Source organism: Notamacropus eugenii, chromosome 1 (assembly GCF_028372415.1).
Source record: "Notamacropus eugenii isolate mMacEug1 chromosome 1, mMacEug1.pri_v2, whole genome shotgun sequence".
NCBI classification, from domain to species: domain Eukaryota; kingdom Metazoa; phylum Chordata; class Mammalia; order Diprotodontia; family Macropodidae; genus Notamacropus; species Notamacropus eugenii.
In genome coordinates, this window is record NC_092872.1 from 335,346,944 (window position 1) to 335,370,791 (window position 23,848).

At 40.2% G+C, this 23,848-nt stretch overlaps 1 protein-coding gene and 1 pseudogene across 8 annotated transcripts in view; one reads left to right on the forward strand and one right to left on the reverse strand.

The window, feature by feature from the left end:
• Window positions 1-23,848, forward strand: part of KLHL3 (kelch like family member 3) — a 256,443-nt gene that overhangs the window by 115,655 nt on the left and 116,940 nt on the right. For 7 of the 8 annotated variants that reach the window (XR_011971826.1, XR_011971827.1, XM_072629840.1 and 4 more), the window contains exon 4: window positions 15,823-15,944. Coding sequence is in view for 5 of the 8 variants with exons in the window: in XM_072629840.1 (XP_072485941.1) it covers window positions 15,823-15,944 (122 nt within the window). In the remaining 3 variants the exon portion in view is untranslated. Of the gene's footprint in view, window positions 1-15,822; window positions 15,945-23,848 lie in introns of those variants that run through there. The other variant, XM_072629838.1, reaches the window with a different exon arrangement.
• On the reverse strand, window positions 1,955-3,440 carry LOC140529494 (SNW domain-containing protein 1 pseudogene; annotated as a pseudogene).

The window sequence follows — 23,848 nt, forward strand, 5'->3', positions numbered from 1 at the left end:
CCTCACACCTATCAGAGTAGCTAATATGACAAAAAAGTTAAATGTTGAATACTGGAGGGGATGTGTGAAAATTGGGATACTAACTCACTATTGGTAGAATTGTGAACTGATTCAACCATTCTAGAGAACAATTTGGAACTATGCCCAAAGGGCTATAAAACTGTTCATACCTTTTGATCTAGCAATACCACTGCTAGGTCTATATCCCAAAGACACCCCCCCAAAAAGGGGGGAAAAGGACCTATTTTTACAAAAATATTTTTAACTGCTCTTTTTGTGGTGGCTAAGAAATCAAAAGGAACCAATTGGGGAATGGCTAAACAAGCTAAGGTATATGATTGTAATGGAATATTATTTTGCTCCAAGAAATGACAAGCAGGATGATTTCAGAAAAACCTGGGAAGACTTACCTGAACTGATACCTAATGAAGTGAACAGAGCCAGGAGGATGGTGTCCACAGAAACAGCAATATTGTTTGATGGAGAATTGTGAATGACTTAGCTATTCTCAGCAATACAGTGATCTAAGACAATTCCAAAGGATTGAATGAATGAATGATGAAGCATACTGTCCACTTCCAGAGTCCAACTGATTTTGATTGAATATGAACCGAAACATGCTATTTTTCACTTTCACTTTCATTTTTTTCCTTTATTCAAGCCTTCTTGTACAAAATGACAAATATGGAAATGTTTTACATAATTGCACATGTATAACCTATATCCAGTTGTTTACCATCTCAGGGAGGGATCTCAGGGAGTTTGAAACTCAAAATCGTAAATAAAAATGTTAAAAAATTAAAAAACAAAGGTAGAAATAAAGTGATCTGTGAGATCTAACAACAGAAGACTATTGCCGGTGAAGGGGAATGGGGGTTGAGGGAGGGAGGATTCAGGAGGTTTCATGGGAGAAGTGTGATATTTGAATTGTGTTTTAAGGCCACCAACAGGCAGGAAGCAACCATGTGCCAGGCAATGTCCTAAGTGTTTTACAAATATTATCTCATTTGGTCAACAACCTTGGGAGGTAGATGCTATTACTATTCCTATTTTACGACTGAGGAAATGGAAGCAGACAGAGATTAAGCGACTTATCCAGGGCCATAAAGTTATTAAGTGTCTGAGGCTCGATTTAAAATCAGGTCTTCCTGACTCCAGACCCAGTGGTCTTATTTGCTGTACCATCCAGCAATGTTTTAAAGGATGAGTAGAAATTTTTTACGATCAAGATGAGGAGGACTTGCACTGATCATAAAGTACAATGTGAGAAAAGATGTGTAGGTGCAAGAGTGGATGGCATCATCCAAGGGCAGAAAACAGTCCAGTTTGCTTTAGTATAGAGAATATTGGAGGAGAGACAAGATAAAGCTGGAAAGTCAGATGGTGCTGGATTGTAGAAGGTCTTAAATGCCAGGGAGAGGAGTTTGAACTTTATATTTGGGAAACAATAGGAAGCCCTTGGTGTTTTTTTGAAAGTTCTTCTAATTGTTTTATTTAAAACAGTTGCACTACACAGAAGCAGACTTTCCCATTCCAAATTAAAATAAGACACACACACACACACACACACACACACACACACACATGCACACACTCTGTGGGGGCAAACTTTCAACAAGCAGTGGACAGCTCCATTAGTGGAGACCTCCCCCAACTACTCAGCATGATTATGTATAAGGATAGTTCTACTCTGAAATGTTAATTCCTCAAAACTAATGTCACTAAAGATATAATCATCTTAATCTGGTAGACTGGGGAGTATGGAACTTCTGTCAATGCTAATGGGGTGGGAAATGGTGGGCTGATAGAGAGGGGAAGCAAATGCCTTACACTGAGAATTTGACCTACCCCCTTTAAAAATAAACAGATTAGTTTAAAGCATACTTCCCTTTCCCCCAGCCCCAGTAATAAAAAGTATGGGATCTACAATTTCAGATTTGGTTTTCACATAGAATTCCCCAGTGACCACTGTCAAAAAGTTAAGGATAATAGTTCATTCTCTTTGAGAGGCTACCCTACTCACTCCTTCCTCTTCTTCTTGCCTTCATGTTCATGTTCCTTAGGGCGGCTGCTATCTGAGGGTCTTTTAGACCCTCCATGCTGTTTGGCTTCTTCCAAAAACTTGTCCAGACCAAAGGAATCCTCCTCAAATTGAACTGGGCCTTCTTGACCCCTCTGCTTGCATTCTGAGTCAGAGAACTCCTATTGGGAACAAATCTGTTGGTCTTTGTTCAGGCCTTTAGGTCACCACCATACATGTCTTTATCCAGATTTTTACTGGGTCTGTAGATATTTTGGGCCATGTCTTTGGCAATTCTCCATGATTGATCATAAACATTATAAATTTCATCTTCTCCACCAGCAAAACCATTGTCCATGCCCTTAGTCTGGTTGAACAGTCTGGTTATACCGAACTTCATTGGAAGTCTGAGGATTGGGCACACTAAGATGTAATGACTTCACTGATACCTCGATTCTCGTTTCTCTGTAGTTTTAACCACCTATGAGGAGCTGCTCTGGAAAGATTCCTATCATGTTGTCTCTCTTTACATCTATCATGTCTTATTTCATCTTGTTCCTGAGCCTCCCTCTCCTCTTTTTGTACATGAGTCTTGATTCCAGCTCTTCTCTCTCAAGCTTTCTGGGCTACTTCTCAAAGCTTCTCTTCATGTTTTTCCTCTTGGGCCATCTTTCTCTCCACTCAAGCCTGCATTTCCACCTCCTCACAAACCTTTCTGTTGGCAATGTAGAGAGCTTCAGCTTGGCAAAGTTTTCATTTATGTGGACTCCCTGCAGTTCTCTCCCATCAGCAGCCAGATGTTTGTCTAATGGAATAGTATAGCCCTTTGCATTTTTCCAGTTTGAAATGCTAGGTGGAATTTTTCACTCTTGCTTTCATGGTCATCTTTTGGTTAGAAGAATTCATGACAGGTGTAGGAGGAAGAGGAGAAGGTCCACGAGGAATTTTCTTATTAATGTTTAATCTTGGAGGCTGCATTGGATCTTTTTGCATTTCCACCATCTGAATAACTCTTTGCTTAGCTCCAGAACTGAAAGCTACTCCTTGCTAAGATGTGAGTACCAAATATACTGAACTGGAGCTAGTTTATCTGCAGCTTGAACTGGCATAGCATCGTCAACCTTCTGAGATGCAGATTTCTCTAGAGCTACTCATGTTTTTTTTCTGTAATCTCTTTAATGGCTTCTTCATCAGGTCTTTGCAAGACTGGGTCATCTGCATTCATTTTTTGGGAACCAGTTCAATGTACTTGTTCTGAATGACCTTGTCCATTGATTGTCCCTGTCAAGCAATTGCATCATGCTTAATTTTTCCCCTCTGTATCCATCTGAATGGCCTGTGCATTGGACATTTTCTTCTTTCTTCCCATGTCCAATGGGTATTGGGCCACATGTATTTCTGGGAAGCCAAAGAAGACCATGCCATCAGAGAAATGATGACATGACTTGCACTTGACTTTGCTTTGAGTGAGGGAAGTCTGTGCAGGTCACCAGCCTCACTTCTCCTCCAGAGTCATCTGAATTCAGTGATTCATCAGGATGACTGGAGATGACCCAGGATGAGGCAATTGGGGTTAAGTGATTTGCCCAAGATCACACGGCTAGTGAGTATCAAGTGTCTGAGGTGAGATTTGAACTCAGATCCTCTTGACTCCTGCACTGGTTCTCTATCCACTGCACCATCTAGCTGCCCCAAATGCTTGATAATTGAATGTTTGAACAATTAATTAGAGAGAAGTGAAGCTTTGAAGAGCCTATTTTAGTTCTTGGTAATTTTGAAAAGGTTTGGTTGAGACTCGATGTCTGATAATGGTTGTAATATCTTCCTCTGTCTCTGTTTCTGTCTCTCCCTCCCTCCCTTCCTCTCTCCCTCTCTCTCTCTCTTTCTTTCTAAATACTTCATCTCATCTGTATTAATTCTGTAGCTGTTCCTTCAGTAAATGGATCTGCCATTTATATTCCTCCTTAATTTCCCCTCACCTTGGAGTGTCATTTCCAAATTCTACCATGTAGAGAAAAACCAGTCTTGCAGCAAAGTATAATGTCAGCCATTGGCTTCTTTGCCCTTTATTAAATGTACATCTAAGCTAGTGGAAGGCACTGAACAGAAAGAAAGTCATGCTGGAAGGCAGCAGCAAAATCTGCTGCTGGTGATCTCGTAATAGGTTCTCTTAATCTAAGGGCAGAATCAATGAGAACAATCAGTCAGGTGTGAGGCTAAGCTATTTTCATATTGAACCAAGCTCTTGAATTTTCTTCTCCCCAATTTATTTCTCTAGGCTTTGCCTGACCTTCATTCAGTAAATAGCTGCTTTAAATTAATAATTCTGGATGAAAGTTTTAAAAAAATTATCAGGGTCAGCTTCAAGTACATAGATTAGTTATTAAAAACAGCCCCACTTGACTACTTGATGAGCCAGTTCACATCAGCTTGCTAAAGGTCAGAAGGAAAGGAAAATGCAAATATTACATACTGTACATGTGGCTTTCTTCTGACTGAGTAGTTTGATTAGGATCTTTCTTTCAGACTAGAAAGGTATTGTTTTTGGTGTAAGTGCTGTTTAAAATATCCTTCTCCTCAGCACTCATTTTTTCTGTCATGAGAACAGGATTGGAACAGGGGTGATTTGGGGCACGGATCTCTTCTTTCTTGCAGACTCAAAGGGGTGTTGCGCAGGTCAGTTCTTGTCATGAATGTAAGCTTTCCTCTGAATGATGGAGGTTTGAATCTCTCTGTTAGGGTTCCTGGCTTGCAAGGATTTGACTTGGTTGGTTGATATTTTATCACAGAATTTATTTGAGTGCTGGTCTTAGAGAAGGCCTGAATTTGACTCCTTGTTCTGAAAACCCACTTTTTGAATAACCACAGGCAAAACCTTTACCTCTGAAATGAGTTTCCTCCTTTATAAAATGGGAATAATAATTCTTGTACTGACTACTTTGCGTGTGAAAAGGTGGTTTGTAAATAAATCTCAAAGTACTATGCAAATATGAACTGCAATTATTGTTAGTAATACTAAATACCCATGCCTAGATTGAAATGAAATAATATTTGGGTTATGTGTTCATCTAAACCAGGTATCAGATTGAATAGGGCTTTGGTCAGGGGAAGGGTACCCCTTATTATGGTTTTTCTCAACGCCAGCAGTCATCAGCAAGCAATTACTGAGTTCTTACTATGTTCCAGGAACTGTGCTAAGTGCTTGTGATACAAAGAAGGTAAAGACAGGGTCCCTGCCTTCTTCCTAGTGGGGCAGAAAATATGCAAATAACTATGTACATACAATGTCTATTTAGTGGAAATGGGAAGAAAGACACTACCTCCAAGTGGGGGTGAGGCAAATGGTAAAGGGCTACTTCTTGCAGAAGGTGGGATTTAAGCTGATTCTTAAAGGAACCCAGAGAAGCCAGGAGGTGGAAATGAGGAGGGAGCACATTCTTGGTGTGGAGGCCAACCAGTGCAATGGGTGAGAAACAGTGTCATTGGATTGTAGAACATGAAATTTAAGAAGATTGGAAAGGTGGGAAGATGTCGTTTTGCAAAGGGCTTTCTTTATAAAGCCAAACAGATGCTTTTTATATTTGATCCTAGAAGGAATAGGGAGCCACTGAAGTTTTTTTGAGTAGGGAGATGACATAGTAAGACTACTTTTAGGAAGATCCCTTTGAAAGCAGTATGGAGGAGGGACTTGAGGCAGGGAGACAACCCATAGGCGTGGTCCAGGTGTAAGGTGCTGAAGACTGAAAGTGTCACCTGTGTGAGGTCATACTCAAAGTCTGATTCCTTTGAGTGTACAGTAATTGGGCTTTGGGGACAGATCGAGAGGAAGGTGTTAGGAATAAGAGGGAATCCATATTTTCTTGGAACTTCATTTCATTTTAACGAACACTTATTGTGTCAACTATTACAAGACTGGGTACTGGAGATACCGAAATATCTATGATGTATTCTGATCCAGTGACACCAGCCTCTTTGATGTTCCTCGCACAAGACCCTCTGTTTCCTGACTCTTCCTCCTTATCTCTGCCTCCTGGTGTCCCTGACTTCCTTCAAGTCCCTGCTAAAACCCCATCTTCTACAGGAAGCCTCTCCTTAGTCTTCTTACTTCCAATGCCTTCTATCTATTGGTTATTTCCATTCTATCATGGATGTAGCTAGTTTGTTGCCTTCCCCATTAGACTATGAGCTCCTTGAGGAGAGGAACTTTTGGTACCTTTCTTTGTATACTAGCACAGTGCCTGGCTGGTAGGTATTAAAAATGTCTGTTGACTGGATGACTGACTGCTCTCAGGAGACTTACAATCTAATATAAGGAAAGCAGGAGTTTGAAATGAATCTGTATTTGTTGTAGGTAACCGATAAGACAGAGCATTTGGGGCACTTATAGTTGCCGTAGAAAAGGATCCATTTGAAGTAGGTTGTTCCTAAAAGATAAAATTTTTGAAGGGTGTGTTACCCCCAAAACACCAACTTCTTCCAGTCAATGGAGCATGAGTCTGATGGAGGGATTGGACTATGGATGGAAACTTACCTTTTCTTTGGGGGGCCCTGGGGGCTTGGAACAAGAGGGGCCTCAACTATTGGACACCCTACCTTGGCTGGGCAGTAGTTCTGTTTGGGGGAGATTACCCTACCTTGGCTAGGATAAATAGAGTACATCTTTGTGCAATGGTTCAGAGGAGTCAATGCTGTAGCTTTCTAGGACTGAGACTTTAAACGGTAATGCTTTCACTTTTTCACCTTCCTCTGGGCTCAGATATGATGTTGTTCACTTAATTACTTCTTCAGGTTCCAATGACTCACCCATTCTAAGTTAGGCATCCTTTTCTAGCCCTATAGCAGAATAAAAATGAAATAATAGCATTTTAATCAGGCAGTATGGCCTAGAGGCCATGCCCCATCTCACCCCACTCCCACTGATTGTATGACCCTGTGCAAATGCAACTGTTTAGTGACCTGGGCAACACCAGTCTCGTAAGTGGTAACCTGTTGTGGAAAAAGGAATTTCTTCACTGGGAGAACCCTCAAGTGAAGGACATCTAAGGTCTGGATCCCTGCCCTCTACCACCAAAAGAAAACCCCCCAAACTTCAAAATAACAAACCTTCTCACTGAAAGGATCCCGGCTCCATACCTAGTTGTCCCAGTGGAGAGAGAGCTGAACCTGAGTTCAAATCCAATCTTAGACACTAGTTGTATGACCTTGAGCAAGTCAGCTACCTTACACCTGCCCTAGTTTTCTTATCTGTAAAATGGGGACAATAATAACAACTACTTCCCAGGGTTTTTGTGAGCACAAAATGAGATAATATTTATAAAGTGCTTTGCTAAACCTTAAAGTGCTGTATATAAATACACACATATGTGCATATATGTGCTATATATGATTATACACATCTGATTATTATTATGTCGTTGTTAGTATGAATTTTCTTAGTGTAGACAACAATGTCCTGACGCCTTCATGGACAGCATTCGCTAACTGTTAAAACCATCAACATTCATCATTTGGGTGCTAACCTACTGGTCCTTGATTAAGACTTGTGGTCCATTACCCATCAAGTCAACTGTCTTACTAAGCATTTACTAAGTGTATTAGGTTGTGCACAGCACCAGAATTCAAAAGAAAGGCCAAAAACCCAGTCTATGTTCTCAAGTAGCTTACATTCTCATGGTGGAGACAACATGTAGACATCTAGGTACATACAGACTGTGTACAGAGAATATGGAAAGAATTCTGAGAGGGAAAAGAAGCCTTTAGCAGATGAGGATGGGGAAATGAGACTGAGAAAGGCTGACTGAAGGTGTGGTTTGAGCTGAGTTATGAAGGAAGACAGATACTTAAGAGGCAGAGGTGAGGGGGTAGAGCATCCCATGCATGGGGACAATCATTACCAAGACAGATAGACAAGAGATGATCATGGTGATGAAGCAGCTACATGTGGGCCAATGTAGCTATGTTGTAGAATGTGTGGAGGAGAGGAAAGTGTGAGAAGATTGGAAGGATAGAAAGGTGCCAGCTTATGGAGAGCTGTGATTGACAAATAAAGGGATTCCTATTTAACCTCAGAGATAATAGAGAAATACTGTAACTCATTATGAGGGAGGTAAGGGGGTGACATGACCAGACCAATACTTGAGGAAGATCCTCAGACTTGTACTGGGAACCCCTTCTGTGATGGGTGAAATCTGAAATAACTGAGGAAGCAAAGTTTTGAGCTTCTGAGCATATTGATTTATTAAGCAATACATGCCAGTTGCATAACAAATTGGGACTAGGCCTCCTCATCTTGGCAGTGTACCCTGAATACAGAGGGAAACAGATTTTTATGCATTAAAAGAAAACAGTTTTAAGAGGATTTAAACCAGGATACAAGATTAGGTAATCTGATTTCTAATTAGAGGAAAGATGATGGATTTTACAAATTGGGAAGGGGGAAGAATAAATTTCAGTTAATTTGGGAGGGTTCTAGTGGGTTTTGAGGACTTTTCTTTCCCAGAATTAGGAGATGCTGATTAATTGTACCCACCTGAATTTTATGAAACAATGGATGGCTTATTTTATCTAATTTTCTCATGAATGATTTACAAGAAAACAAGAAAATGCATGATAATACATGTGGTAATACAAGATAGAGTTAGTGTTGGTGAGATGGAATCTGGCTGATTCTCTCAATTCACACACCAAACCAACTCCATTTTATAACTGGCCTTCACTCTTTTTCTTAACTCTTACCCTGTAGGGCCTGTTGGAGCTGTGTAAGCCACTCCAATGGTAGAGACTTCAAGAACCAACCCACCTATCATCAGGCCTTCTGAGCAGCAACCATTAATCTAAGGCTTTAGGGTTGACAAAGTATTTTTGTCATTATCCCCATTTTATAAATAGATTGAGGGTCAGAGAGGTTAAATGACTTAGGCTTCTATCTGCTAAGTGACTGATCAAGGACTTAAAGTCTTATGATGATGAATAATGTGGTACATATATCACATCTCTAAAGAAATTTAAGGTTCATGATGGGGAGGTGTGGGTTATGACTTTACTATGTATGTCAGAGATGAGGGGGCAGCTACCTCAGTAGTGGTATGAACAGATTAAACTAGATTTAATCAAGTAGGTTGATCAAGGACAAGGGGTCCACCTATTCTGTCTCATCATACATCTATTGTATGAGATCTATTTTATGTAGCTTCTTAGAGGGATTTGGTGTTGTCTATATAGATGCCTCTCCATCAGGTATTACATAAAAATAAGTCTGCTGCTTTTTGTGTTTTAAAATGATGTCAGTAGAATTTGCATTTTGATGGAGAACTGTTTCCCGAGTCACGAAGCCCTGAGAGTAAATATGCCCTCAGACACTTAGTGGCTGTGTGACCTTGGGCAAGTCACTTATTTGCTTTAATTTCCTCAACGTTCAAGTGAAGATAATAATAACACCTGTGTCCCAGGCTTGTTGTAAAGTTCATACAAAATAGTAATTTTAAAGTGCTTAGCACAGTGCCTTACACATAGTAGGCAAATTCATGCCCTGTGACCCAGACCCTCCTCTCTCACCACCGACCACGCTGTCACAAGGACTACCTGGTTGGGTGCCGCATTTTTTATAATACTAAGCCCACTAAATCTGGAGCACTTCTCCTTTTTGTAAATTAACTAGTCCCCATGGAATCAAGGCCCATGACTTGGTCACAGTGTTCTGCTTTGACCAACTGTGCTGTTGAACAAGAGACATGAGCCAGAGAGCAGACAGGAGTTAGGGAAAAGAGAAGACTTAATAACCATCTTTGCACACACGAAGGGCTGTTGTTACACATGGGATAGGATTCTATTTTTTTTTCTCGACCTTGAACATAGAAATTAAATTGTATCAGTAAGGGTGAGCATTAGCTATAAAGGAGCATTTATAGCCATGACGATTCTTAGACTCTGGGATGGAACTGACAAGATCTCCTTTTTCATGGGTTCAGCCAACTGTGGGGAATGGTTGAGGGCCTGGACTTTAAGGGACTGGACAATGTGGCTACCTCTTTGTCAACTAGATGAGACTGTGTTATTGTTTCTGTCATTAATTTCACATTCCAGAAGCTCATTTCCCCAGAGAATGGACTTAGGGCTGTGCAAGTGACTTAAAGAAATAGAAATTCCCTAAGTAAATTTGACAGCTAAGTGTTATTACATGAATTGAGTCAATTCAGTTCTTAATATTTCCTGATTCTCTTAACTTCCTGTCTTTTTCCTCCCCCAACCATTTATAGTCTTTTAAAAAATATGTACCAAGTATGGCTAGAGCCTGTATTAGCTAGGATCTTGGAAAGATGTAGAGGCTCATGGAAGCATTATGGGTCAAAATCCTGCCTCAGACAATTGCTTTAGCTGGGAGGGTTAATTAACCTCCCTGTACCTCAGCTTCTTCGTCTGTAAAATAAAGGGGTTGAATTGATGGCTTCTAAGGTCCTGTTAGGTCTTACAACTTAGAGCTGAAAGGGACCCAGCAGATCGTCTAGTCCAGCCCTCTCCTCACCCCCCTCACTTTACAGAAGAGAAAAATGAGGCCATATCTATGAGAAGAGACTTAGCTGAGGTATCATCCAAGTAAATAACAGAGCCAGGATTCTGATACAGGTCCTTAGACTCCAGCCTTAGTGTTCTTCACATTTTTGCAGGTAGCACAAAATGTGGAGGAATAACTAAGATGTGAGATTATAAGGTAAGGATCCGAAGACATTTTGATATACCAGAATGAAGGGTTGAGTCTAATAGGAAATGTAATTGGAATAACTATAAAGTAGAAAGTAATTCCTATGAAAATAGATCTGGGGGTTTTAGTGGACTACCAGCTGGATATGAATCAATACTGGGGAAAGGAAGCGATCAAGGGAGGGTGAAAATTTGGAACAGAAAACAAATTATTAAGTTAAAAAATGAAAGAATCAATATTGTAATATTGTGATATGCATAAAGAAAAGAATGGAAATGGATGGGAAAAGTCAAAGATGACAGTCAGCTTTGGTTAAGTCAGTCTGGTCACCACATTTTAGGAAAGGCATTGATAGTACAGAGGAAGGAATCTGGGGTGGGGAGAGAACTAGGGTCAATGCTGTAAATAAATCAGATCATGAAACTAATGATATTTCAGGAAGAAGAAAAGGCTTAATGGAAGGACATGATCACATCATCAAAGTATTTGAAGACTTGTTGGGTGGAAAAGGAACTAGAGTACCCAAGTAACCCAAGAAGGCAGAAGTAGGAGAAAAGCGTGAAATTTGAAAAGCGGCCTATTTGGATCAGGAAAACTTCCTTGAGGTTAGAGCTATCCAGAAGCCAATGGGACTAAAGTGAGTGCTAGTTCTGTTGAGAAATTCAAGAAGAGTCAGAGCCTCCCCTTGTTGGGCATATTATAGTGAGAATTCTTGTATAATTAGGGATTAGCCTAGATGCCCTCCAACATCTGTTCCAACACTGTTATTCTGTAAGGACTTCTTAATAAGAAGAAATGAACTATCTTTCTAAGAATGAATAAGGCCCTGATGGACCTCCCTGTAAAAACATGGGGATTTTGGGGTTGCTGAATGAATAAACAGTCATCAGCAAATCATGCTGATCATTCATATTGGAAAGAGCCCTGCATTTGGAGGACCTGGGTTTGAATCCTAGCTCGGCTCATTATCTTTGTTATGATCTTAGGCCATAACAACAAGCGTTTATTAAGTGCTTACTATAAGCCAGGTACTAGACTAAGTGCTGGGGATACCAAGAAAGCTCCCTTCCCCTTTCCCCCTAAATGGTTCTTACTTTCAGGGAACTTATAATCTAATGAGGAAGACAACATACAAGCAATTATGTACATACAAGACACAGACAATGTTTACAAACAGAAAGTCATGTCAGAGGGAAGGCACAGACAGAGGGGGAGCAGGCAGGTGAAGCAATGGGGGTGCAGAGGATGGAGAAAGGCCTTTTCAAGAGGAGAGATTTGAGCTGAGTTCTGAAGGAAGCCAGACCTCTCTGACCATCTATAAATTGAATGACTTGGATTAGATGACCTCTAAGGTTCCTCAATTTTGTGACCCGCTACTTGTGTAGGGTATTTATTGCTAGGTTTTCTGGGGAAAATGGAGAAGATATGCAACCTTTCGAGAAAGCTAATTGGTTATAGAAAGAAGAGGCATTGTCATCGAAAATCAATGGAGTACCAGGAAGAAAGAGATCAAGTGCTACAGGAACTGAGCAGTGGCAATTGGATTTGTGGTCTTGATTGTAGTTTCAATCATTTTTTTTATTTGTATCTGACTCTTTGTGACCCCATTTGGGATTTTCTTGGCAAAGATACAGGAGAGGTTTGTCATTTCCTTCTCTAGCTCATTTTACAGATGAGGAAACTGAGGCAAACAGGGTTAAGTGACTTGCCCAGTCACACAGCTAGGCTAGTAAGTATCTAAGACCAGATTTGAATTCAGGAAGATGAGTCTTCATAACTCCAGGCCCAGTGCTCTATCCTCTGTGCCACCTAGCCAACCAGGAGATTTTTGGAGAGAGAATAATTTCATTAGGCTGGAGGAATTAGAAACCAGACTGTAAGGGGCTTAGAAGTGAATGTATGAGGAGGAAACTGAGGCAGAAGGAATGTCTGTGGTTGCTCAAGGCAGTGATGGAGAGAAGAGAGATGGGATAGCAGCTCAAGTCAGCGTTGGGTGAAACCTTTTTTTTTTTTTTTTTAAACTAGAGACTTCTTTATATGTTTGTGGGCAAAGAGGTTGGAACTTGTGTAGTGGGGGAAGGCGGAAGTTGCTGGAGAGTGTGGGAAGGAATGGGAAAGATCGATGCAATCAAGGGTAAAGGCTGGGTGATAAGGGGAGTCCTCTCTGAGATGGAAGGAGGAAAGAAGATGAATGAAATACTGAGGAGGTCTGAAGCAAGGCGGGGATGTGTGTGTTTTCTACTGTGAGTGAGGAGGTAGTTTGGTGATTATAGGCTTAAAAAGCTTCAGAAAATTTTTGTAACTGTTTTTATGGAGAATAAATATAAATATATTTATATATAGATATAAATATGATATATTTATAGATATAAAATGAATAAGAAGACTGCAGGGGGTCTATGAGATCCCAGTTGTGGTTAAGCGGTGAATTTTCTAGCAAAGAGCCAGTCCAAGAATGACAAAGTACTTTTATTAATGAAAAGTCTTTGTATCCCCAGCACCTAACATTGAACCTGACATATAGTAGATGACTCATAAATGCTTGTTGACTGATTGATTGGTTGGGATTTATCTTCTCTCCCATCTTCCCCATCACCCATTTCAACTGGAGAGTTCTCTGCTTTTAGAACTTTCTTGGTGGTCAAGATAAAGAGAGGATGTTCTCGTGAGAGTCTGGGGAGCAAGGCAAGTGGAAACTCATTTCTAGCCCATCTAGCTCAGCAGTGATTGAGGCACAGGGCAGGTGGGGTCTGGGTTGGTATATCTTCTCTGAGTCTTCCTAGTTCTGATCTAGAACTGTGTTGGTCTGCACATCGTGGATTGGTGGAGGCATCCTTACAAGCATGCACAGCTTGGAGGTGGGCGTCTGTAGCCCACACATTGGCCTGTACTTTATTTTTTTGGCTCTGATGCATGAATTCCACAGAGAGAAAACAATCACTCTGGACTCTTGTTTTCACATGCATGATTATAGAAGTGCTTCTGCATTTCCCTTCTCTCCTAGTGAAGCAGCTCTTTATTTCAGTCACAGTAGAGAAATCTCTGCCTTCCCCTTTCTCTGTGAAATAAACAGCTCTTGTTGAATGAATTTTGGCTTTGAATAACCTGCTTACTACACATGGAGTATTATAGGCAGATTTTTTGGTTCATGGTTCTTGGACCCTGAAGGAAGAAAGCCCCCACCTAGAATGTTAATACTGCAATCTTTGCCAGCCTCAGCATCAGTTAAATACAGTTAACTGTTTCTGGGCATTATACAAGAGAACTGCCCACTAGGGACTTACAACCCAAGACTGACTGTCTTGTACAGACAGTGTTGTATTGTGGAAAGAGCACTGGCCCAGGAGACTTGGGGTCCACTCCTGTCTCTACCACTGGGTGATTCATGGCAAGTCACATGCCCCTTGGAGCCTTGATTTCTTCATCTCTAAAATGGGGACCTGCCCTTCTTTCCTAACAGAGTTGTTTTTATAGTCAAATGAGAAAATGAACAGCAAAGCACTTTATAAATTAAGTGCCTCCGTCTTCAGTGGGTCCTTATTGCCTGTTCTTTAAAGCTCATAATCCTTTGCCTGACGTTTAAGGTCCTCCATAATATAGCATTGCCCTACTTTCCTTGCCTTATTTTATATTTCTTCCCATATTTCACCATATAGATCTTCTTTATTTCACAAACACTAGCCATTCTTCTGCTTCCTTGCTTTTGTTTGCCATGTTCCCTTTTTCTACAGTTTTCCCTTCCCCCCTTTCCTTGTTGAAAGCCTCCCAGCCTTTCAAATCCAACCCCAGTGCCACCTCCTTCATGGAAGCTTCCTTGGTCCCTTCCAGTCAGTAACTTTTCTCCCTCCATTCTTGATCTAATTGATCAAGTACCAGAATCAGGAAGACCAGAATCTGAATCTAGCATCTTGTGCTTACTGGCTATGGGACCTTGGACATAATCACTTAGGCCTTTTGAACCCTAGAACCCACTTCATAGGGTTATTGTGAGGATCAAATCAGATAATGTATATAAAGTGCTTGGCAAGCCTTGAAGTGCTATATATATTTTAACTGACATTATTATTAATATTATTATTTTTATTATAATACTTTGAACTTCTCTGATGAACTTTTATTGTAAATTTTGTGTATTACAGTTGAACCTAAAGGTAGGGTCCCTATCTACTTACTACCTCTGTGATTTTGGGCTAGACAGTTAATTTCCCTTGTCCTCAGTTTCCCTTTTTGTAAAAGCAAAAGGTTAGACTAGATGGTTTCTGAGATCCTTTTTAACTCTAGATCTGTGTTTAGATCTCTAGACCTAGGTCCTGGCTTCCTATGAGTATTTTCCTTAATGCCTAGTGCTGTACAGTGCTCACAGTAGGAACTTGATGTTTTGGGCTCACAGTAGGTACTTGATATGTTGGGCTCACAGTAGGTACTTGATACGTTAGATTGAGAAATGAATGAGTGAAGTTATAATTCAGTTCACAGACAGTCTTTGAGCACATATCATGTCCAGTAAACTGAATATAAAGACAAAAATAACAGAACTGCTGGCCCCCAAAAGTGTACATTTTAGTATTGTCCCTAAAAGTCTGGCAGGTCCAAAGTGAAATCAAAGGTGTTTTCTCCAAAGCATCTGCTCAAAAAAAAAAATCCATTGTAGATTTGCTTTTACAATGGAAGATAGTCCTGTGGGAAGTGAACATAAGATAAGTAAAAAGATTGTAGCAGATCAGTGAAAAGTCAAAATGTAAGAGTCAAAGGAACGGCCTGATGAGTTTTTAGGGTCATAGGTACAAGGGTTCTTAACCTTTTTTGTGGTGTCAGTCCCTTTAAGCAGTCTGGTGAAGCCTATAGGCCCTTTCTCAATGTTTTTAAAGGCACAAAATAAAGTACATAGGATTACAAAGAATGCCAATTATATTGAAATAGAGTTATCAAAATATGGTAAAAAAAAAACAAAAACCAAAAAAGTTTACAGATTCCAGGTCAGGAAGTCCTCATTTGAGGTCTGGAGGCTTTTAAGTTTAGGTAGCAGCTGATAGAGGGCAGAGAACTGTGAGAAAGAAAATGGAACAAAGACCCCCAAACTCATGTTTTTGTCTTTGAATCATAGGTGACATGAGTGAAAGTAAAGCCAAGAAGATTGAAATCAAAGATGTGGATGGGCAGACGCTGAGTAAGCTGATTGACTACATATATACAGCTGAAATTGAGGTGACAGAAGAAAATGTCCAGGTAACCGGGGCCTCAGAAATGAGCGTGGTTGTTAGGAATACAGTTGGCACTGGTTTGGAATTCCAGGGGAGGAGGAAGGACTGAATTTGGGTACCATCTAACTTCTCAAGCTTTCATGGAATGGCTGCTAGACTTGGGGGTGGGAGACATGGGTTTAGATTCTGGCTTTGACTTTTACTAGCTATGTGGCCATGAGTAAGACACATATTTGGGTTTCGGCTTTTCTCTACTGCAAAATGGGCTTACTACTTATGTCATCTATCTCAAAGAGTTGTTATAAAGACAGTGCTTTGTAAACCTTTCAGTTCTAGAGACATGGAGACATTTATAATTATTATTGAGTACTTTGTCTTTTGACTGTGAAGCCTCAAGTAATTTTTGTTGGGTAAAAGTCATAGTTAAGTGCTCTCATTTGTATAGTGCTTTACAGTTTATAAAGTTTATTCACCGCTCCTACTCTCTGTGGGATGCTCACAGTATCCCTATGAGGGTGGCAGGGCAAAGGTCAGTATACCCATCTGTAAAATCAGAGTATTGGATTAGATGATTTTTAAAGACCCTTTTTCTTTCTCTCTCTCTCTTTCTCCCATGGGGGGGAGGGTGGATGTGGAAGGGGAAAATGTTTGATAATGAAAAAAACAAAAATTTATTTAAAAAAAAGGAAAGTAAGGGTAATTGGTATGAATTCCTGGGCAGTGATCATCCCAAGCCTTTCTTCCCAGTTGTTCCTGGCTCTGGGCTTCTAATTATCTAGCTCTTTATGAATTTAGTAATCATTAGCAAAAGCAAAATTTCAATATACAGAAATAAAGATTTTATAAGCAACTGAACAGCTGTTATATATAGCTTTAAAATACGTGTCTGTGTGTGTGTGTGTGTATGGAGAGAGAGTTGGGCAGATTGAACAAGGCCATATCAAAATTGCTATATTTATTTTTGTCTCCTTTTGCATTTCTTTTCAAAGTATATTTTTATTTCATTAAATGTTTCCCAATTACTTTTCATGTTCTTTTTAAAAAAGAACCCAGCTATTTTCTAGTGTCCCCTGCTCTTTGCTACCTCTAGGGGCTTTTTTACTATTCCCTTCCCTACTTCCATTAAAATTTACTTCTGTGTAAATGTCTTCTATGTCAGACCCTGAGGACTGAGATAATATGATAAGCAGGACTGGGCAAGCTAAAATGTGATAATGGGAGACAGTTAGAGGAAGCCTCAAGGACCTCCCTCTCTCCTCCAAGTTAATATAACCGTTTTTAACAGTGCCTCTGAAGGTAATGCTTCATTCAATTTAATTCAACAGGCATTTATTATTGGCAGGACTATGCAACTATGCCATGATTGGGGATATATAAAATCAAAAGTTGTCCGCCATGAAGAGTTCAAAGAAAGAATACTGTGGACAAATGGAGCCCTAAGTACGCTAAGAGGAGGGCTGGAGGCATTGAGACCCCTCTCTAGGGCTGAACTATGCTTAGTTCAATGACCTGATAGCATCATTTGTTCCTAGTCACCTAAAATTCTATATTTTACCCAACTTCTCCATGAAGACATGATTTGTGGTTTGGCTTCAGCTGGGGTAAAAATCATGCTTTTTAAAGAAATTATTTTTCTTACAACAACCCTATGAAGTATGCAAATGTTACCCCCATTTTATAGATTCGGAAAGTTGGGTTTCAGAAGAAAGGTGATCACACAAATTGTGTGACCTTGGGCTCTGACTTATCCAAGTTTATATAGCTAGTAAATGTTAGAGAGGGCCATTTATAGGATCATCAATTTAGAATTGTCCCCTCAGAGGCTACCCAGTCTAATATTTTACAGATGAGAAAATGGGACCTACAGGCATGTTCAACATCCATAAGTAATACCAGGTCTTCTGACTCCCTTGTATCATGCTGGCTCCCCACAGGTTCGGACTCTGAGTCCTTAGCGCTCTCCTTAGTAGCGCATGCCTATAGAGGTGACTGAACAGCTCAGACCACATCTTGCAGCCAGATGTGGCAACAAGGTTGTGGTGCTCATTGCTGGCCTGGGCACTGAGCCCTGAAAGGAGTGATGGAGCATGGCCTGGCTGGAATTCCAGCAGTTGGTGCACTCCAAGGCAGAGCACTTCCTTTTGTTATTGCTAAAGGAAACAGAAACTTTGGGACGGGATATCCTCTGCTCTGTTTTCTTGTCATGGGGGTAGGGGAAGCCAGACCTGGAGAATGGTACACAAACAAGAAATGGAAGAAAGGCCAATAGAGGGGGGAGGCAGGCTGTGTATCTTACATGCAAGGGTCATTCCCCAAAACTGTAATGTTGTCCAGTAGTGAACTACATGATTTCTGTCCTGTGGCATTCTTCTACTCCTGAATGCCATATGGGTGACAGTTTAACCATTATAGCTTCTTGAGTCTGACTCTTGGTGACCCCATTTGAGGTTTTTCTTGGCAAAGATACAGGAGTGGTTTGCTTTTCCTTCTCCAGCTCATTTTACAGATGAGTACACTGACACAAACGGGGTTAAGTGACTTGCCCAGGGTCCCTCAGCTAGTAAGTGTCTGAGGCCAGATTTGAACTCATGAAAATGAGTCTTCCTGACTCTAGGCCCAGCACTTTATCCACTGTATCACCTAGGTGTCCTGTTTATGTCTTCTATCCTCTAAAGAAAAGAATTTTCTTCCTTGAAATTGCTTTCTATCGGCCTATGTATGTTTACAGGTAGAATATAAGCTCCTTCAGGGTAGGGGCTGTTCTCGCCTCCCCTCCTTTCCTCTTCTCTCCCTTCCTCTCCTCTCTCCTCTCCTCTTCCCCTCCTCCCCTCTGTTTCATCTCCTTTTCTCCTCTCCATTCCTTTCTTCCTCTCTCCTGTCCTCTCCTGTCCTGTCCTGTCCTGTCCTCTCTTCTCCTCTCCTCTTTCCCAGAACCAATAACACATAGTAATATGCTTAATAAATGTTTGTTGAACTGAATCTAATTGAAAAACAAACAACCACCTGCAAGCCTAGTGCACAGAGCTGTAACAGAATAAGGTAAGGTAAGCACAGGCTCCAGGTCGTCTCTTCCATTTGTAGTCTCGCTGCTAAGTTTAGGGGCAGTCCAGTTTTAAGGAAAGATGTATGGTAGAATAGGAAGAGTACTGCCTCCGGACTCAGTCAGGATTCAAGTCTTACCTTTCATACTCACTACCTTTATGACTTGGTATCCTCATCAGTGAAATTGAGGTCCCTCATAGCCCTAGATCTATAATGTGATGAAAAGGTGGAATCTTCTGGAAGCCCTTGTAGACCAAGCAAAATAAGTATTAGTATTTGGGGCAGCTAGGTGATGCAGGGGATAGAGTGACAGGCCTATAGCCAGGAAGACCTGAGTTCAAATCTAGCCTCAGATATTTATTAGAACTGTGACCCTGGGCAAGTCACTGTTTGTCTCAGTTTCATCATTTGTAAAATGAACTAGAGAAGAAAATGGTGAACCACTCCAGTATCTTTGCCAAGAAAACCCCAAATGGGGTCATGAAGGGTAGGACATGACTGGGCAACAACAAACAATGTTCCAGATGTGTATATCAAGACAATCCCTGCCTTCAGGGTACTTGAATTTTATAGATGAGAACAGAAAAACTGAGGGAAAATGCTGGAGGTAGCATTAGGTACTTCGTTCTCTATTTTTTCTCAGACCCGAACCTGTTAGCTTTTTCACTATATTTCCAGCCCTCAGAATGTGCAGGCCAGGTTCCATTTTGATACCAAGGTGGAGTTGATTCTGTAGATTCTTTAATTCATAACTCTGGATGTGGAATCAGACGACCTGGCTGGTTGAATCCTGTAGGCAAGCCACATAACTCCTCGGAGCCTCAGTTTCTTTATTTATAAAATGAGGGTAATAGTACTCATGCTCTATATTTTCTTGATGGGGTTGTTGTGAAGAACAGGCTTTGGAAACCATAAGGCATTATATAACATGACTTATTATTGTTACTATTATCATTTTAGCAGTCTAGTCCACACATCTTATCCTTTCACCCTCCTAATTTCCTTTCTAATTCCTCCAAGGAAGAGAAAAGTCTTTTGACTCATAATTATCATCTAAAGATCAAACAGTGGGAACAGGCAATTAGAGAAACCACAGCTCTGTTCATTTTAAGAAGCAGCCAACGGCAGTGTTTTCAGGCAGAGGCAGACTCCAGTACAACGAGGAGGCCAAATTATCATTTTTGTGTCCTTGGTGTGATTTCTAAGCAGCAGGGAAACTGAAAACTACAGGGGTCGCTCTGTCTAGAGAAATTTCAGAAAATGAGAGTGTAGCCTGAGAACCCAGAAGTTATATTCATTAATTCAACTCTCCAGACAGGTGTCATAAGAACAATTCACATTCCTATAGTAGCGTAAGTTTAACAAAGCACTCTTCCTTCTAGATACCCTGTGAATTGGGTGGTACAAATATTGTTGTACCCAATTTACAGATGAAGAAACTGAGGCTTTGAGAAGTTAAGTCACATTATCCCCAAGGAACTTTTGGAGGCAGGACTTGAATCCAGGTCTTCTCTCTCCCAATCCATGTGGTCTCACACAAGCTTGGGAACATGAGTACAAAATAGTTTCTACACTCTACTGCTAACGTGGATTTTTAGAGCATTTTTTCCATAGAATGTAAGTGTATTTAAATAGTTCAGCGTGCATATATTAAGTGCTTTCTGTGTACCAGGAAACAGCAAACCACTCTAATATCTTTGTCAAGAAAATCCCAAATGGGGTCGCGACTGAAAAACGACTAAACAAAATGTAGCAGGCATTAATCATGGGATCACTGGTCTAGAGACGATCTCAGAAGCCATATAAATCCAACCCCTTCATTTTGTAAATGAGTAAACTGAGGCTCAGGAAGGTTATGACTTGCCCAAATTCATGCATTGAATAAGAATTGAACCCAGTTCTACTGCTCATTCTAATCTACCATGCCTGCTTTGCTATGCTAGGTGCTATGGATCCAGATAGAAAAATGAGAAAAAAATAGCCATTGCAGGGAGCTGACATTCTATTAGGTGGTCTTTTGAAGGTAGGTCAGTGACAGACAAGATCACTTAGTGAAATGCTCATTTAATAGTATAAATATAATGTAATATATTATATAACAGATATAATATGATATTATATAACATATACAATGTAATGACGTATGTAATAAATATAAATATAATACTATAAAATAATAAGAACAGTGTCAGCAATAATGCATCTTTACCTCCTTTATAGAACGCTTGATTTTAAAGTGCTTTTTACACACATTTGGTACAGATGCAAGGACATACTTGAATACTGTCTACCAAGGGAACACCCACACCAGCAAAATCAGAGATCCTTGAAGTATGACCTTCCCTCTGGGACTTTGTTGGTCTGGGTGCTCCTTTCACCGATGCCAGGTTCAATTTATTCCTCTTGGTGTCGTTAAGAGTTGTTGTGGCTGAAAATTTCCTATTTCTGTGGCCAACCTAGTCAAGAGCCTTTCTGAATTTAGCTAGGCTGGCCCTTGTCCAAAAGACATCAAACGTTCATTGCCAGGCAGGTAAGATTATCCTCATTTTATAGATGAGTTAACAAAGGGGCAGAGAGATGAACCTATTTGCTGAAGACAACACATTCAGAAGAGGGTAGAGTCTGGATTGGACTCTAGGTCTTCTACCTTTTTCTTTCCATCATGCTACCTTCTGAATTACAGTAGGTCATCCCTTCACACTTCTTCCACCCCCTCCGTAGCTATTCTTGAACTTTATTATATCATAAGGTAGGTTGCTCCTGTTCCACCTTTCAGTGATTGAGGACATTGCTGTCTTAGTGAGAATAAGGGAATTTTCCCAGTTTTGTTTCTGTCACACCCCACATCAAGAAGAAACACTTTAGTGGTTACGACTCTGGGGCTTGGAACATGATTGATTCCCCATCCCCTTTGTGTGTACATGTGTGTGCCTGTTTGTGCAAAAGGGGTAGGAATAGTTAATGATATCTAAACTTAGCCAGCAGGACTGAAGACTAATCTGTTCTTGGAATCTGTGTATCCAGGCTGAGCAAGCCTACAGGTTAATTGAGTTTCCTGTTTTATGGCTGCCTGGTGGGGATGGAGCGCTGGTGGGGGATGGAGGAGGCAGAGTCAGTGACTGACTGGCTTTGTCTACTTGGAATGGATCAGTGGTTTAGGAAAAAACCCAAGGACACACTGCTAATTGATGGCTATCCTACTGGGGCACAGGGGAATAGAAGGGGGGGTCAAAGGCAGAGGGGATTGGTATATGACAGCTAAAACAATGGCTGGAACTTATAGAACCAGTATGAGGTTTTCAAAGCACTTTGCACACTGAATCTCATTTTGTCCTCTCAAAAACATTGATGTTGGCCCTGTTATCGCCATTTTACAGATGAGGAAACTGAGACTGTGAGGCTCAGAGACTGACTGAGAATTACTGAACTAGTAAATGTAAGAGGCAGGATTTGAATCCGTGTCTCCCCAAAGGCCATTATGCTCTCCTTTATTCACACTGTCTCTACAGACACAGCCACAGAATAGTGAGAGAGATGCTTTACTTGATGTTTTGGATTTCCTGAGAGCCAAAACACCTTACTTTAGGGAGCAGGTGATACATGAAAGATCAAGGAGCCTATGCTTGGCTTAATTAGGGTAAACACTGGGAAAGTAGTGCCTTGGGTCAAGAATGTCAAAGGAATTAATGAAAAAAAAGTAAAGGAAGGATGTTTAGCAGTAACAGATCTTTAGCAGTAATAAGGCAGTAATTATATAAAAAAACTATCTGGTACTGGCTAAGAAATAGAAAGGTAGATCACTGGAACAGAGTAGACATGCAGTACACAATAGCAAATGATTATAGTAACTTTGTATTTGACAAATAAAAAGATTTAAACTTTGGGGATTGGAATTTATTATTTGGTAAAAATTGTTGGGAAATCTGGTAAGCAGTCTGGCAGAAATTAGGCATAGATCAATATCTTACACCGTTTACCAAGATAAAGTCAGAATGAGTTTGTGACCTAGGCATAAGAGAGATAACATAAGAAATTTAAAAGAACATGAAACATATGACCTGTCTGACTTATGGATAGAAGAACAACTTATGAATAAGCAAAAAGTAGGAAGCATTGTGAGGTGGAAAATGGATAATTTTGATTACATTAAATTAAAAAGATTTTGTAGAAACAAAACCAGTGTAGTCAAGATTAGAAGGAAAACAGAAAATTGAGAGAAAATTTTTATAGAGTACTTCTCAGGTAAAGGTCTCATATCTCAAATGTATAAAGAACTTTGTCAAATCTCTAAGTCCACGAGTCATTCCTCAATTGACAAATGGTCAAAGGGTATGAACAGGCAGTTTTTTGACAAAGAAATCAAAACTATTTATAGTCATATAAAAATGCCCTAAATCACTATTGATTAGAGAAATAGAAATTAAAACAACTTTTGAGATATCATCTTTTACAGATTGACTAAAATGATAAAAGGAGAAAGTCACAAATTTTGAAGGGGATGTGGAAAAATTAATTCATTCTTGATGGAGCTGTGAACTGATCCAGCCATTTTGGAAAAGTCTGGAATTATGCCCCAAAAGTTATAAAACTGACCCAGCAATACCACTTAGCTCTGTTTCCCAAGATGATCAGGGAAAAAGGAAAAGAACCTATATGTTCTAAAATGTTTATAGAAGCTCTCTTTGTGGTGGCAAAGAACTGGAAATTGAGGGGATGCCCGTCAATTGGTTAAACAAGTTGTAGTATATGATTGTGATGGAATACTACTGTGCCATATAAGATATGATGAGTTGGTTGATTTTAGAAAAACATGGAAAGACTTACATGAAATAACCAAGAGTGAAATGAGCAGAACCCAGAGAATATTGTATATGGTAAGAGAAATAT